We start from the raw sequence: 17,163 nt of genomic DNA, 5'->3' as shown, positions 1-17,163 counted from the left end.
GACAGCTAAGGGGTGTTGAAGACAGCTAGAGGGTGTTGAAGACAGCTAGGGAGTGTTGAAGACAGCTAGGGAGTGTTGAAGACAGCTAGGGGTGTTGAAGGCACACACACACACACACACACACACACACACACACACACACACACACACACACACACACACACACACACACACTGCCACCATGGGTTCAAAGATAGTAAATCCTGTTTCACAAACCGGCTTCAATTCTTTGACAAGAGAAGGATGGCGGCTCTGCATATTAGTGGAGGACAAAAGGTCATGTGACTCAGTACCGCACTAAATAACTAGGGGAAAATCTAAATCGGTAGACAATGGTGACAGTTAAGATACTACAATAGATTAAAGAATTGTCTAGTGGGAGGGAGGTTAGGTTAGGTTAGGCCTGTCAAGAAACAGGACAAGTGTTTCCTGACGCTGGTCTTCAGGTTAGGTTAGGTAATGTTTGTCAGGAAACAGGACAAGTGTTTCCTGACGCTGGTCTTCAGGTTAGGTTAGGTAATGTTTGTCAGGAAACAGGACAAGTGTTTCCTGACGCTGGTCTTCAGGTTAGGTTAGGTAAGGTTTGTCAGGAAACAGGACAAGTGTTTCCTGACGCTGATCTTCAGGTTAGGTTAGGTAAGGTTTGTCAGGAAACAGGACAAGTGTTTCCTGACACTGGTCTTCAGGTTAGGTTAGGTAAGGTTTGTCAGGAAACAGAACAAGTGTTTCCTGACGCTGGTCTTCAGGTTAGGTTAGGTAAGGATTGTCAGGAAACAGAACAAGTGTTTCCTGACGCTGGTCTTCAGGTTAGGTTAGGTAAGGTTTGTCAGGAAACAAGACAAGTGTTTCCTGACGCTGGTCTTCAGGTTAGGTTAGGTAAGGTTTGTCAGGAAACAGGACAAGTGTTTCCTGACGCTGGTCTTAGTCATATGATGACCCACAACTGGAGCTTTTGGTCATCTGACCGAGGCCTTCCGCTGGCTTACCCCTCCACCCCTTTAAAAATTATGGTTATGATTATAGACATTAGTTAATGGGAAGGAGACACAGTAATGATATGGGAAGAGGCATCAGAATGGGAAAGTATAGCTGGTGGGGTTGCACAAGGATCAGTACTGCTTTTGTAGCGTTTTTAGTCTGATATATCCCTGAACACAGATAAGAATAAAAACCAGTTGACCCTAGCATATGGGTTTAGGGTTCCCTAATTCTTTTTTCCACCACTACTGCAGGTGCTGCTTGGGGAGGAGATGAGTCGTGGAGGTGCGCCTACCTTCGGCTGGTCCTTAGCTGGAGGTGAAGATTTGGATGGTAATGAGTACCCAGACCTGCTGGTGGGAGCCTACGATGCCAACAGTGTATTTGTGTTGCGTGCTAGACCTGTAGTACACACACATGCCTCTCTCAAGTAAGTTATCAGTAGTACACACACACACACACACACACACACACACACACGTGGGTGTTAGTTGTGTGTTGTGGGTGGCATCCCAGGGGATGGTACTATACCTTAGATAGTACTGGGCTTTGACATAAAGCAGGACAACATCTCTTAGCCTTTAAAATTGATCTTTTCTGCATTGTACCATATCGTCTACTATCTTGCCCTCTCCATGTACTCACGTGTATGTATCTGTCTGCAGGTTCAAATCTGAGAGCGGCATCGTTGACCTGGAGGTGTTGAGGTGCTCCCTCCAAGACAGGACGGAGGTACCCTGCGTCTCTCTCCAATATTGTCTTAAATATACGGGACACCGTGTCCCCTCCACCCTCAGTGAGTATTACTGCTCTGGCTTCTCTGTCTCTCTAGCTTCTGTGTTGTCTTCTGATTGTCTAGGTCCTAGGGATCCCTCTGGTTCTCTGTAAGGCAAAGACCATTCTTTAAGGCCTATTGGGGTCTTTGAAGACCCTCTGGCTCTCTTTAAGCCTATAGGAGGGTCTTCAGAGACCCTCTGACTCCCTGGGCATATGTTATTTACGAAGTTATTTAAATTTTGCAAGCAGATTTTGGATACCTGCCGTTGTGCACAGAGATGTTGATAAACACACGTACAACACCTGGGTATCTTTATTATGGCAAGTTTTCCACAGTAAAGATACCCAAGTGTTGGACATGTGTCTAATTGATCAACTTGTCGGGTCTCCGGACCATTATCCGCAGAGATGGAGGTGTGGCTGCAGGTGGACACGAAGGCAGAGCTGGCACCCAGGATGTTCTTCCTGCAGAGGGAGGGCCACACCCTTCACAACCTCACACTGGAACTCAGGAAGTCTGTTGAGCACTGTGCTACCATCTACACTTACCTGACGGTGAGCCCTGGTGTAATCTATCTTAACTGTGGCCTCACGGTGACCTAGTGTAATCTATCGTCATTGTGACCTAGTGTAGGCTATCTTAACTGGCCTCACGGTGACCTAGTGTAATCTATCGTCATTGTGACCTAGTGTAGGCTATCTTAACTGTGGCCTCACGGTGACCTAGTGTAGTCTATTAACTGTGGCCTCACGGTGACCTAGTGTAGTCTGTCGTCACTGTGACCTAGTGTAGTCTATCGTCATGGTGACCTGGTGTAGTCTACACTGTGACCTTACAGTGACCTAGTGTAGTCTCTTTACTGTGACCTTAGTGACCTAGTGTAGTCTACCTTCACTGTGACCTTACAGTGACCTAGTGTAGTCTACCTTCACTGTGACCTTACAGTGACCTGTAGTCTACACTGTGACCTCAGTGACCTAGTGTAGTCTATCATTATTGTGACCTTACAGTGACGTAGTGCAGTCTACCTTCACTGTGACCTTACAGTGGCATGGTGTAGTTACCTCCATTGTGGCCTTACAGTGACCTAGTGTAGTCTACCTCTACTGTGACCTTACAGTGACCTAGTGTAGTCTATCTTTACTGTAACCTTACAGTGACCTAGTGTAGAGTGCCTTCATTGTGACCTTACATTGATCTAGTGTAGTCTGTCTTCACTGTGACCTGACGATGACTTGGTGTAGTCTATTTTTACTGTGACCTTACAGTGACCTAGTGTAGTCTACCTCCATTGTGGCCTTACAGTGACCTAGTGTAGTCTACACTGTGACCTCAGTGACCTAGTGTAGTGTACACTGTAACCTCATTGACCTAGTGTAGTCTACACTGTGACCTCACGGTGACCTAGTGTAGTGTACACTTTGACCTCAGTGACCTAGTGTAGTGTACACTTTGACCTCAGTGACCTAGTGTGGTCTACACTGTGACCTCAGTGACCTAGTGTAGTCTACACTGTGACCTCAGTGACCTAGTGTAGTGTACACTTTGACCTCAGTGACCTAGTGTGGTCTACACTGTGACCTCACCCATGTTCCCCTCTGATTGGCTGACAGCTTTATTGTTCCACTTCCTTGGATCAAGACCCCATTCACCATCATCATTCTCATGGCACTCTCCAAAGGGCTCTTGATCCGAGGAAGAGGAGCTGCTCCCCCTCCTCGGAACAAACCTGATTGAGTCCTTGTGCCCCTCCCACTGACCCTTGCGGGTTCAACGCTTCCCCATAAATAATCATAATAATTTTTATTTTTATCATAGCCATAATTCACATAATTATTAGCATTATAATCATTATAGTGATAGTAGTAGTAATAATAACATAATATTAATGATTATTTTAATAATGGTATCAATAGTAGTATCAGTAATAATAATAATAATAATAATAATAATAATAATAATAATAACAATAATAATAATAATAATAATTGTGGATGAATGGTTCAGGGAACCGACACGTTGATAAATTAAACATTTGGATATCTTGAGGAAACGTTTGGCCACACAGTGGCTTCATCAGTCCATACAAAGAAGAACGGTGAAGAACAGGAGGAGTTTGGGGTAATCAGTCCCTCAGCCTTGAGTCGATGTGGTCAGTCCATCAGTCTTGAGAAGAACACAGTATATGTGCGAAGAAGTGAGTTATATACTGTAGGCAGGTGAGGTACAGCAGTCGTAGGTGGTGACACATTTGTCCAGTGTGGAAGTAGGTCATGACCAAGGGTCAGGTCAGTGTGGAAGTAGGTCATGACCAAGGGTCAGGTCAGTGTGGAAGTAGGTCATGACCAAGGGTCAGGTCAGTGTGGAAGTAGGTCATGACCAAGGGTCAGGTCAGTGTGGAAGTAGGTCATGACCAAGGGTCAGGTCAGTGTGGAAGTAGGTCATGACCAAGGGTCAGGTCAGTGTGGAAGTAGGTCATGACCAAGGGTCAGGTCAGTGTGGAAGTAGGTCATGACCAAGGGTCAGGTCAGTGTGGAAGTAGGTCATGACCAAGGGTCAGGTCAGTGTGGAAGTAGGTCATGCCCAAGGGTCAGGTCAGTGTGGAAGTAGGTCATGACCAAGGGTTAGGTCTGTGGAAGTAGGTCATGACCAAGGGTCAGGTCAGTGTGGAAGTAGGTCGTGCCCAAGGGTCAGGTCAGTGTGGAAGTAGGTCATGACCAAGGGTCAGGTCAGTGTGGAAGTAGGTCATGACCAAGGGTCAGATCAGTGTGGAAGTAGGTCATGCCCAAGGGTCAGGTCAGTGTGGAAGTAGGTCGTGACCAAGGGTCAGGTCAGTGTGGAAGTAGGTCGTGACCAAGGGTCAGGTCAGTGTGGAAGTAGGTCGTGACCAAGGGTCAGGTCAGTGTGGAAGTAGGTCATGACCAAGGGTCAGGTCAGTGTGGAAGTAGGTCATGACCAAGGGTCAGGCCAGTGTGGAAGTAGGTCACGACCAAGGGTCAGGTCAGTGTGGAAGTAGGTCGTGACCAAGGGTCAGGTCAGTGTGGAAGTAGGTCGTGACCAAGGGTCAGGTCAGTGTAGAAGTAGGTCATGCCCAAGGGTCAGGTCAGTGTGGAAGTAGGTCATGACCAAGGGTCAGGTCACTGTGGAAGTAGGTCATGACCAAGGGTCAGGCCAGTGTGGAAGTAGGTCATGACCAAGGGTCAGGCCAGTGTGGAAGTAGGTCATGACCAAGGGTCAGGCCAGTGTGGAAGTAGGTCATGACCAAGGGTCAGGTCAGTGTGGAAGTAGGTCATGACCAAGGGTCAGGTCAGTGTTGAAGTAGGTCATGACCAAGGGTCAGGTCAGTGTGGAAGTAGGTCATGACCAAGGGTCAGGTCAGTGTGGAAGTAGGTCATGACCAAGGGTCAGGTCAGTGTGGAAGTAGGTCATGACCAAGGGTCAGGTCAGTGTGGAAGTAGGTCATGACCAAGGGTCAGGTCAGTGTGGAAGTAGGTCATGACCAAGGGTTAGGTCACTGTGGAAGTAGGTCATGACCAAGGGTCAGGCCAGTGTGGAAGTAGGTCATGACCAAGGGTCAGGCCAGTGTGGAAGTAGGTCATGACCAAGGGTCAGGCCAGTGTGGAAGTAGGTCATGACCAAGGGTCAGGTCAGTGTGGAAGTAGGTCATGACCAAGGGTTAGGTCAGTGTGGAAGTAGGTCATGACCAAGGGTCAGGTCAGTGTGGAAGTAGGTCATGACCAAGGGTCAGGTCAGTGTGGAAGTAGGTCATGACCAAGGGTTAGGTCAGTGTGGAAGTAGGTCATGACCAAGGGTTAGGTCAGTGTGGAAGTAGGTCATGACCAAGGGTCAGGCCAGTGTGGAAGTAGGTCATGACCAAGGGTCAGGCCAGTGTGGAAGTAGGTCATGACCAAGGGTGTGTGAAGTAGGTCATGACCAAGGGTTAGGTCAGTGTGGAAGTAGGTCATGACCAAGGGTCAGGCCAGTGTGGAAGTAGGTCATGACCAAGGGTCAGGTCAGTGTGGAAGTAGGTCATGACCAAGGGTCAGGCCAGTGTAGAAGAGGTCATGTAGGTCAGTGTGGAAGTAGATGCCAAGGGTCAGGTCAGTGTGGAAGTAGGTCATGACCAAGGGTCAGGTCAGTGTCATGACCAAGGGTCAGGTCAGTGTGGAAGTAGGTCATGACCAAGGGTCAGTGTGGAAGTAGGTCATGACCAAGGGTCAGTCAGTGTGGAAGTAGGTCATGACCAAGGGTCAGGTCAGTGTGGAAGTAGGTCATGACCAAGGGTTAGGTCAGTGTGGAAGTAGGTCATGACCAAGGGTTAGGTCAGTGTGGAAGTAGGTCATGACCAAGGGTTAGGTCAGTGTGGAAGTAGGTCATGACCAAGGGTCAGGCCAGTGTGGAAGTAGGTCATGACCAAGGGTCAGGCCAGTGTGGAAGTAGGTCATGACCAAGGGTCAGGTCAGTGTGGAAGTAGGTCATGACCAAGGGTCAGGTCAGTGTGGAAGTAGGTCATGACCAAGGGTCAGGTCAGTGTGGAAGTAGGTCATGACCAAGGGTCAGGTCAGTGTGGAAGTAGGTCATGACCAAGGGTCAGGCCAGTGTGGAAGTAGGTCATGCCCAAGGGTCAGGTCAGTGTGGAAGTAGGTCATGCCCAAGGGTCAGGTCAGTGTGGAAGTAGGTCATGACCAAGGGTCAGGTCAGTGTGGAAGTAGGTCATGACCAAGGGTCAGGTCAGTGTGGAAGTAGGTCATGACCAAGGGTCAGGTCAGTGTGGAAGTAGGTCATGACCAAGGGTCAGGCCAGTGTGGAAGTAGGTCATGACCAAGGGTCAGGTCAGTGTGGAAGTAGGTCATGACCAAGGGTCAGGCCAGTGTGGAAGTAGGTCATGACCAAGGGTCAGGTCAGTGTGGAAGTAGGTCATGACCAAGGGTCAGGTCAGTGTGGAAGTAGGTCATGACCAAGGGTCAGGTCAGTGTGGAAGTAGGTCATGACCAAGGGTCAGGTCAGTGTGGAAGTAGGTCATGACCAAGGGTCAGGTCAGTGTGGAAGTAGGTCATGACCAAGGGTCAGGTCAGTGTGGAAGTAGGTCATGACCAAGGGTCAGGTCAGTGTGGAAGTAGGTCATGACCAAGGGTCAGGTCAGTGTGGAAGTAGGTCATGACCAAGGGTCAGGTCAGTGTGGAAGTAGGTCATGACCAAGGGTCAGGTCAGTGTGGAAGTAGGTCATGACCAAGGGTCAGGCCAGTGTGGAAGTAGGTCATGACCAAGGGTCAGGTCAGTGTGGAAGTAGGTCATGACCAAGGGTCAGGTCAGTGTGGAAGTAGGTCATGACCAAGGGTCAGGTCAGTGTGGAAGTAGGTCATGACCAAGGGTCAGGTCAGTGTGGAAGTAGGTCATGACCAAGGGTCAGGTCAGTGTGGAAGTAGGTCATGACCAAGGGTTAGGTCAGTGTGGAAGTAGGTCATGACCAAGGGTCAGGTCAGTGTGGAAGTAGGTCATGACCAAGGGTCAGGCCAGTGTGGAAGTAGGTCATGACCAAGGGTCAGGTCAGTGTGGAAGTAGGTCATGACCAAGGGTCAGGTCAGTGTGGAAGTAGGTCATGACCAAGGGTCAGGTCAGTGTGGAAGTAGGTCATGACCAAGGGTCAGGTCATGACCAAGGGTCAGGTCAGTGTGGAAGTAGGTCATGACCAAGGGTCAGGTCAGTGTGGAAGTAGGTCATGCCCAAGGGTCAGGTCAGTGTGGAAGTAGGTCATGCCCAAGGGTCAGGTCAGTGTGGAAGTAGGTCATGACCAAGGGTCAGGTCAGTGTGGAAGTAGGTCATGACCAAGGGTCAGGTCAGTGTGGAAGTAGGTCATGACCAAGGGTCAGGTCAGTGTGGAAGTAGGTCATGCCCAAGGGTCAGGTCAGTGTGGAAGTAGGTCATGACCAAGGGTCAGGTCAGTGTGGAAGTAGGTCATGCCCAAGGGTCAGGTCAGTGTGGAAGTAGGTCATGACCAAGGGTCAGGTCAGTGTGGAAGTAGGTCATGACCAAGGGTCAGGTAAGTCACTTCTACACACATATGCTGTATTCTTCTCAAGACTGATGGACTGACCACATCGACTCAAGGCTGAGGGACTGATTACCTCACTCCTGTTCCTCAACATTCTCCTTTGTATGGACTGATGAAGCCACTGTGTGGCCAAACGTTTCTTCAATAAAGATACCCAAGAGTTGCACATGTGTCTAATTTATCAATAGTAATAATAATAATAACAATAATAATAATAATAATAATAATAATAATAATAATAATAATAAATAATAATAATAATAATAATAACAATAATAATAATAATAATAATAATAATAATAATAATAATAATAATAACAATAATAATAATAATAATAACAATAATAATAATAATAATAATAATAATAATAAATAATAATAATAATAATAATAGTAATAATAATAATAATAATAATAATAATAATAATAATAATAATAATAACAATAATAATAATAATAATAATAATAATAATAATAATAGTAATAATAATAATAATAGTAATAATAATAATAATAATAATAATAATAATAATAACAATAATAATAATAATAATAATAATAATAATAATAATAGTAATAATAATAATAATAGTAATAATAATAATAATAATAATAATAATAATAATAATAGTAATAATAATAATAATAATAATAATAATAATAATAATAATAATAGTAATAACAATAATAATAATAATAATAGTAATAACAATAATAATAATAATAATAGTAATAATAATAATAATAATAATAATAATAATAATATTAATAACAATAATAATAATAATAATAATAATAATAATAATAATAACAATAATAATAATAATAATAATAACAATAATAATAATAATAATAATAATAATAATAGTAATAACAATAATAACAATAATAATAATAATAATAATAATAATAATAATAATAATAATATACAACCAGCGTGATCCTGGAGACAAGTTAACGCCGCTGGTAGCAGAGATGAGCAGTAGTCTGCTGCAGCAGGACACGCTGCTGCTGCTGCTGCCGGAGGACGACCAGGAAGTGATGTACCCGCACGAGGCCGCAGCCGCAGCCGCCGCAGCACGCGACACACTGCCTCGCCAGCGTCGCCGCCGCGGCCTGCGGCCCATCCTAGCGCCTTCGGGGGCGGGGGCAGCGCTCCCCACCGCTACTATCTACATTAAGAACAACTGTGGTGGTGATAATATATGTGTGCCAGACCTGGTTATTGACCTTAATATGTGAGTATTACTTCTTGTAATGTAAAGCGCAAAGGTTCGATAGACGGTTGTGTTGGTGGAGAGTACTATACTGTTGTACAGTAATGTATCATGTACCCACCTATTGTAGTAATTATTATTATTATAATCAAAAAGAAGCGCTAAGCCACAAGGGCTATACAGCTATTGTAGTAATGTACCATGTACCTGGCTACTGTAGTTATCTTATCCCCCCTATCCCTCCTGTCCTCCAATGTCGTCAGGTTGATTTCCCTTAACCTCTCCTCGTAGGACATATCCCTTAGCTCCGGGACTAGTCTTGTTGCAAACCTTTGCACTTTCTTGGCGTGCTTGACCAGGTGTGGGTTCCATATTGGTGCTGCATACTCCAGTATGGGCCTGATCTACACGGTGTACAGTGTCTTGAATGATTCCTTACTCAGGTGTCGAAACGGTATTCTTAGGTTTGCCAGGCGCCCATACGCTGCAGCAGCTATCTGGTTGATGTGTGTCTCAGATGTGCTCAGTATTATACTCACTCCAAGATCCTTTTCCATGAGTGAGGTTTGTAGTCTCTGGTTTCCCTAGCCTATACTCTGTCTGTGGTCTTCTTTGCCCTTCCCTAATCTTCATGACATTGCACTTGGTGGGCTTAAACTGCAGGAGCCAGTTGCTGGACCAGGTTTGCAGCCTGTCCAGATCCCTTTGTAGTTCTGCCTGGTCCTCATCCACTTGTATTCTCTGCATTAGCGTCACATCGTCTGTAAACAAGAACACTTCTGAATCTATCCCTTCCATTATGTCGTTCACATATACCAGAAACAGCACTGGCCCTAGAATTGACCCTTGTGGAACCCCGCTCGTCACAGGCGCCCACTCTGACACCTCTTCACATACCATCACTCGTTGTTTCCTTCCTGTCAGGTATTCTCTGATCAACTGCAGTGCCTTTCCTGTTATTCCTGTCTGTTCCTGCAGCTTTTGCACCAATTTCGTGTGGAACTGTGTCGTAAGCCTTCTTACAGTCCAAGAAAATGCAGTCTACCTACCCCTTTCTGTCCTGTCTTACTTTGTCACTTTGTCGTAAAACTCCAGTAGGTTTAGAACATAAGAACATAAGAACGAAGGAACACTGCAGAAGGCCTACTGGCCCATGCGAGGCAGGTCCAAGTCTCCTACCGGCTTAAGCCAATGCACCCACCTAGTCAGGTCAGGTCACACTGACTTAAGGGAGGAACACGGCAACCGACCTGGTAGCACAAGCTATCAGGTCCAACTCACACCCACCCATGTATTTATCCAACCTATTTTTAAAGCTACACAACGTTCTGGCCTCTATAACTGTACTCGGGAGTTTGTTCCACTCATCCACAACTCTATTACCAAACCAGTACTTTCCTATATCCTTCCTGAATCTGAATTTTTCCAACTTAAAACCATTGCTGCGAGTCCTATCTAGGCTAGATATTTTCAGCACACTATTTACATCCCCTTTATTTATTCCTTTCTTCCATTTATACACCTCAATCATATCCCCCCTAATTCTACGTCTTTCTAGAGAGTGCAGATTCAGGGCCCTTAGTCTATCCTCATAGGGAAGGTTTCTGATACATGGGATCAACTTTGTCATCCTCCTTTGTACATTTTCCAGAGAATTTATATCCATTCTGTAATACGGTGACCAAAACTGTGCAGCATAATCTAAATGAGGCCTAACCAAGGATGTATAGAGTTGAAGAACAACCTGAGGACTCCTATTATTTATGCTTCTTGATATGAAGCCAAGGATTCTATTAGCTTTATTGCGAACACTTATGCACTGTTGTCTTGGTTTCAGATTACTGCTAACCAGAACTCCTAAATCTTTTTCGCAATCCGTAATATTAAGATCTACATTATTTAGTTTATATGTGGCATGGTTATTGTCCTGTCCAACATTTAGAACTTTGCATTTGTCTATATTAAACTGCATCTGCCACTTCTCCGACCACTGCATCAGTCTATTCAAATCTTCCTGGAGTGCTCGAATGTCCTCGTCAGAATGAATTCGACGGCCTATTTTGGTGTCATCGGCAAACTTGCTTATGTCGCTCTTTATGCCCTCATCTATGTCGTTTATGTAGATTGTGAACAACAGGGGGCCCAACACTGACCCCTGTGGAACATCGCTCGTGACGCTTCCCCACTCTGATTTCTCCCCATTTATGCAAACTCTCTGCTGCCTATTTGTCAACCATGCCTCTATCCAGGAAAAATTTTCTCCTATTCCATGTGCTTTAATTTTCCTCAATAGTCTCTGATGTGGGACCCTGTCAAAAGCCTTACTGAAGTCCATATACACAATATCATATTCATTACCATGATCTACCTCCTCAAATACCTTAGTGAAAAAAGTTAATAAATTCGTAAGGCAGGAACGCCCCTTTGTAAAACCATGCTGAGATTCGTTGATTAATTTATGCTTTTCAAGGTGGCTACGAACTGCCTCGGCAATTATTGATTCCATAAATTTTCCCACTATGGAGGTTAGGCTTATTGGTCTATAGTTCGAAGCTAATGACCTGTCACCTGTTGTTAGGTAAGACACATATGCAACAGTTAGGTATCTTTATTATGAAACGTTTCGCCTACACAGTAGGCTTCTTCAGTCAAGTACAGAAAAGTTGATAGAAGCAGAAGATACTTGAAGACGATGTAATCAGTCCATCACCCTTAAAGTTTTGAGGTGGTCAGTCCCTCAGTCTGGAGAAGAGCATTGTTCCATAGTATGAAACAATATGGAGAAGAAGTGACAGACCTGCAATCAACTTCGACAACTTCCACTAGTGAGAGGGGCTGGATTTGAGAGGGACCTGACCTCTCAACATCTGAGTTCTTACCTCTCCTAGTGGCCTACGTCTCACCTCTTGGCGCTGTAAAAAGCTCCATCCTGTCACTTCTTCTCCATATTGTTTCATACTATGGAACAATGCTCTTCTCCAGACTGAGGGACTGACCACCTCAAAACTTTAAGGGTGATGGACTGATTACATCGTCTTCAAGTATCTTCTGCTTCTATCAACTTTTCTGTACTTGACTGAAGAAGCCTGTTATTAGGTAAGACACATATGCAACAGTTAGGTATCTTTATTTCGAAACGTTTCGCCTACACAGTAGGCTTCTTCAGTCGAGTACAGAAAAGTTGATAGAAGCAGAAGATACTTGAAGACGATGTAATCAGTCCATCACCCTTAAAGTTTTGAGGTGGTCAGTCCCTCAGTCTGGAGAAGAGCATTGTTCCGTTGTCTGAAACAATATGAAGTTGAAGTGACAGAATGGGGCTTTATATAGTGCCAGGAGGTGAGACGTAGGTTGCTTTGGGAGGGCAGGTCCCTCTCAAACCCAGCCGTTCTCACTAGTAGAGGTTGTCGAAGTTGATGGTGAGAACGGCTGGGTTTGAGAGGGACCTGCCCTCCCAAAGCAACCTACGTCTCACCTCCTGGCACTATATAAGGCCCCATTCTGTCACTTCAACTTCATATTGTTTCAGACAACGGAACAATGCTCTTCTCCAGACTGAGGGACTGACCACCTCAAAACTTTAAGGGTGATGGACTGATTACATCGTCTTCAAGTATCTTCTGCTTCTATCAACTTTTCTGTACTCGACTGAAGAAGCCTACTGTGTAGGCGAAACGTTTCGAAATAAAGATACCTAACTGTTGCATATGTGTCTTACCTAACAATCTGTCGGTATTTTATACCATTTCAATGTTCACACTGAAGAAGCCTACTGTGTAGGCGAAACGTTTCATAATAAAGATACCTAACTGTTGCATATGTGTCTTACCTAACAACCTGTCGGTATTTTATACCATTTTAATGTTCGACCTGTCACCTGTTTTGAAAATAGGTATCACATTTGCCATTTTCCACTTATCTGGCACCATGCCAGTTTGTAGTGATATGTTGAAAAGATTTTTCCTTCCTGAAACCGTGCTGGTTATCGTGTGTAACTCATTTCTTTCTAGGTACTCCACCACTTCTGATAATCTTCTCCATGACTTTGTATACTATACATGTGTGTGTGTGTGTGTGTGTGTGTGTGTGTGTTTGCTTTTGTATGATTGGGAAGTATATTACTGTATCATTGTATAATGTTATCTCTGCTCTCTCTCTCTCTCTCTCTCTCTCTCTCTCTCTCTCTCTCTCTCTCTCTTTCTCTCTCTCTCTCTCTTTACACAGGGTTTGACAAGGTTAAGGATCCCTAGCTTTATTGACAAGCTAAGAGCTGTTACCTACATCAGCTCATTTGAAAGCATTTTTATTATGAGACATATAAGTAGGGAACAGGATGAAGTTGGAGCCATCTGTGGGCCAGCATTTTCATTTGATCATCTGACTTTATCTCGTTGACATCATTATGCTGTACGAATGTGTTCCATACTCGAGTCATCCTGGGTATATATGATCTCAGATGGAGTGATGTTCTGGAGAAGGGTACAGCCAGAGTGAAGTTACTGCTTTCTGCCCGTCTTGTGGCATAAAAGCGTGTTTCACGCTGTCCTCGAAGTGGATCCAAGTGTGGTACTTTGACAATATTGGCCTTGTACATAACTGAAGGCCGCCCACATCCCTCCTATGTTGAAGGCTCTGCTGAAATGACAGATCTATCCAGGATGGGTCCAGGCGAGAGATGAGACGTCTTGCTCTGTTCTCTACTCTGTCAAGCAGTCGCAGATGAAAGGGGGGCAGGCAAACCAAGAAAGTGGAGCATACTCAAGGTGTGAGCGTACTTGTGCCTCGTACAGGATCTTGCAACCCCTACTGTCAAGCAGATGCGAGATACGGCGAAGTGCTGTAAGCTTCCTGGCTGCCTTGTTTGCAAGATTTACAACATGGTTCTTCATGGTTAGTTTGGAGTCAAATTTCACCCCAAGGATATCAACTTCTTCTCCAGGTGCCAACATCCTCCCATTCATCCTTACTACTGCACCAGCATTACCATCATGGTGCCTAGAGACGATCATCATTTGCGTTCTCTCTCTCTCTCTCTCTCTCTCTCTCTCTCTCTCTCTCTCTCTCTCTCTCTCTCTCTCTCTCTCTCTCTCTCTCTCTCTCTCTCTCTCTCTCTCTCTCTCTCTCTCTCTCTCTTTAGGAAAGAGGGAGTAAGTAGAATGTGAAGCCTGACTTTAAAACAGAAACCAGATACCACCACCACCACTACCACTACTATCACCACTACTACTACCACCACTACCACTACTATCACCACCACCACCACTACCACCACCACCACCACTCCACCACAATCACCACCACCTACTACTCCACCACTCACCACCACCTACCACTACTACCACCAATTACCTACTACTACCACCACTCACCACTACTACCACCACCTACCTACCACCACCACCACCACCACCACACTCACCTACACCAATCCACTACTACCACTCCACCACCACTCACCACTTACTCCACCACCACTCACTACTACCACTCACCACCACTCACCACTTACTCACCACCACCTTACTACTACCACCACCACCACCATCCCCCACTACCACCACCACCACTCACCACTCACCTACCACCACTACTACTACCACTACCACCACTACCTACCACCACTACCTACTCACCACTTCCCACCACCACCACCACTACCTACCACCACCACTACCTACCTCACCACCACCACCTCCACCACCTCCACCACTCCACTACCTACCACTCACCACCACCACCACCTACCACCACCACCACTACCATCACCATCACCACTACCCCACTCACCACCACCACTACTACCCCACTCACCAACACTACCACCCCACTAACTACCATCACTACCCCACTCACTACCACCACTACCCCACTCACCACAACCACTACCTTACCACCACTACTACCTACCACTACCACCACCTACCACTACCATCACCACTACTCACCACTACCATCACCACTATCACCTACCACCACTACCACCTACCAATACTATCACCACTACTACTTCCACCACTACCACCTCACCACCATCACCACCACTCCACTACCACCACCAATTACCATCACCACCACTACCACCACTACCACCACCACCACCTCACCACTCCACTACCACCACCTACCTACTACCACCTACCTACTCAATACCACCACTACTACTCACCACTCACCACCACTACCACTTACCACCACCACTCACTACCACCACTCACCACCACCACCACCTCCACCACCACCACCACTCACCACCCCACTACCTCCACCACTCACCACCACCTACCACACTACCACCACTCACCACCACACCTACCACTACCTACCACCACTACCTCCACTACCACCATCACCACCACTCACCTATCACCATCACCACTACTCCACCTTACCTCCACCACCACTACCATCCACCACTACTACCTACCACCTACCACCACTCACCACTCACCATCACCACTACTACCACCACCACTCACCACTACTACCACCACTACTACTACCACTCACCACCACCACCACTACTACCACCACTACCTACTCCACCACCACTACCTCATTACCATCACCACCTACTACTACCACCACCACCACCTACCACTACCTATCACCACTCACTACTACCACTCACCACCACTACCACCTACTTACCATCACCACCTACTACTACCACTACCTCCACCAATTACCATCATCCACCTCACTACCTACCACTCACCACCACTCACCACTACTCATCACCACTCTACTACCACCACCACCACCACCTACCACTACTACCACCACTCAACTACTACCACTACCACCTACCACCACCACTCACTCATCACCACTACTCACCACCACCACCTACCACCACCCACTCACCTACCACCACCTCACTACTTCATCACCACTCACTACTACCACTACCACCACCACCACTACCACTACTACCACTACCACCACCACTACCACCACCACCACTACCACTACTATCACCACTACTACTACCACTACCACCACTACCACCACCACTACTACCACCACAACTAACACCACCACTACCACCACTACCACTACTATCACCACTACTACTACCATTACCACCACTACCACCACCACTACCACCACCACTACCACCACCACCACTACCACCACCACCACCACTACCACTACTATCACCACTACTACTACCACTACCACTACTATCACCACTACTACTACCACTACCACCACTACTATCACCACTACTACTACCACTACCACCACTACCACTACTATCACCACTACTACTACCACTACCACTACTATCACCACAACTAACACCACCCACTACCACCACTACCCTACTATCACCACTACACCATTACCACTACCACCACCACCACCACCATGACCACTACTACCATTACTATCACCACTACTACCACCACCACTACTACTATCACTACCACTACCACCACTACCACTACCACCACCACTACTACACCACTACTACTACCACCACCACCACTACTACCACTACTATCCCTCTACTACTACCACTACCACCACTACCACCACCACTACCACTACTACTATCACCACTACTACTACCACTACCACCACCACTACCACTACCACTACTATCACCACTACTACTACCACTACCACCACTACCACCACCACTACCACCACCACTACTACCACCACTACTACCACCACCACTACCACCACCACCACTACCACCACCACCACTACCACCACCACTACCACCACCACTACCACCACTACCACCACCACCACCACTACTATCACCACTACTACTACCACTACCACCACTACCACCACTACCACTACTATCACCACTACTACTACCACTACCACCACCACCACTACCACTACTATCACCACTACTACTACCACTACCACCACTACCACCACCACTACCACCACCACTACTACCACCACTACTACCACCACCACTACCACCACCACTACCACCACCACCACCACTACCACTACTATCACCACTACTACTACCACTACCACCACTACCACCACCACTACCACCACCACTACTACCACCACTACTACCACCACCACCACTACCACCACCACTACCACCACTACCACCACCACCACCACCACTACTATAACCACTACTACTACCACTACCA

General features: G+C 46.2%; 1 protein-coding gene across 2 annotated transcripts in view; it reads left to right on the top strand.

The window, feature by feature from the left end:
* The window catches only part of LOC128687102 (integrin alpha-PS2), a 262,985-nt gene that overhangs the window by 227,199 nt on the left and 18,623 nt on the right, over positions 1 to 17,163 (top strand). For both annotated transcript variants that reach the window (XM_070098361.1, XM_070098362.1), the window contains 4 exons: positions 1,233 to 1,408; positions 1,644 to 1,774; positions 2,162 to 2,310; positions 8,745 to 9,046. In XM_070098361.1, the coding sequence (XP_069954462.1) occupies positions 1,233 to 1,408; positions 1,644 to 1,774; positions 2,162 to 2,310; positions 8,745 to 9,046 (758 nt within the window). The remainder of the gene's footprint in view (positions 1 to 1,232; positions 1,409 to 1,643; positions 1,775 to 2,161; positions 2,311 to 8,744; positions 9,047 to 17,163) is intronic.

Source organism: Cherax quadricarinatus, chromosome 62 (genome assembly GCF_038502225.1).
Source record: "Cherax quadricarinatus isolate ZL_2023a chromosome 62, ASM3850222v1, whole genome shotgun sequence".
In the NCBI taxonomy this organism is placed as follows: Eukaryota; Metazoa; Arthropoda; class Malacostraca; order Decapoda; family Parastacidae; genus Cherax; species Cherax quadricarinatus.
The sequence above is the reverse complement of the archived record's forward strand: the minus strand, read 5'-3'. Positions and strand labels throughout refer to the sequence as shown.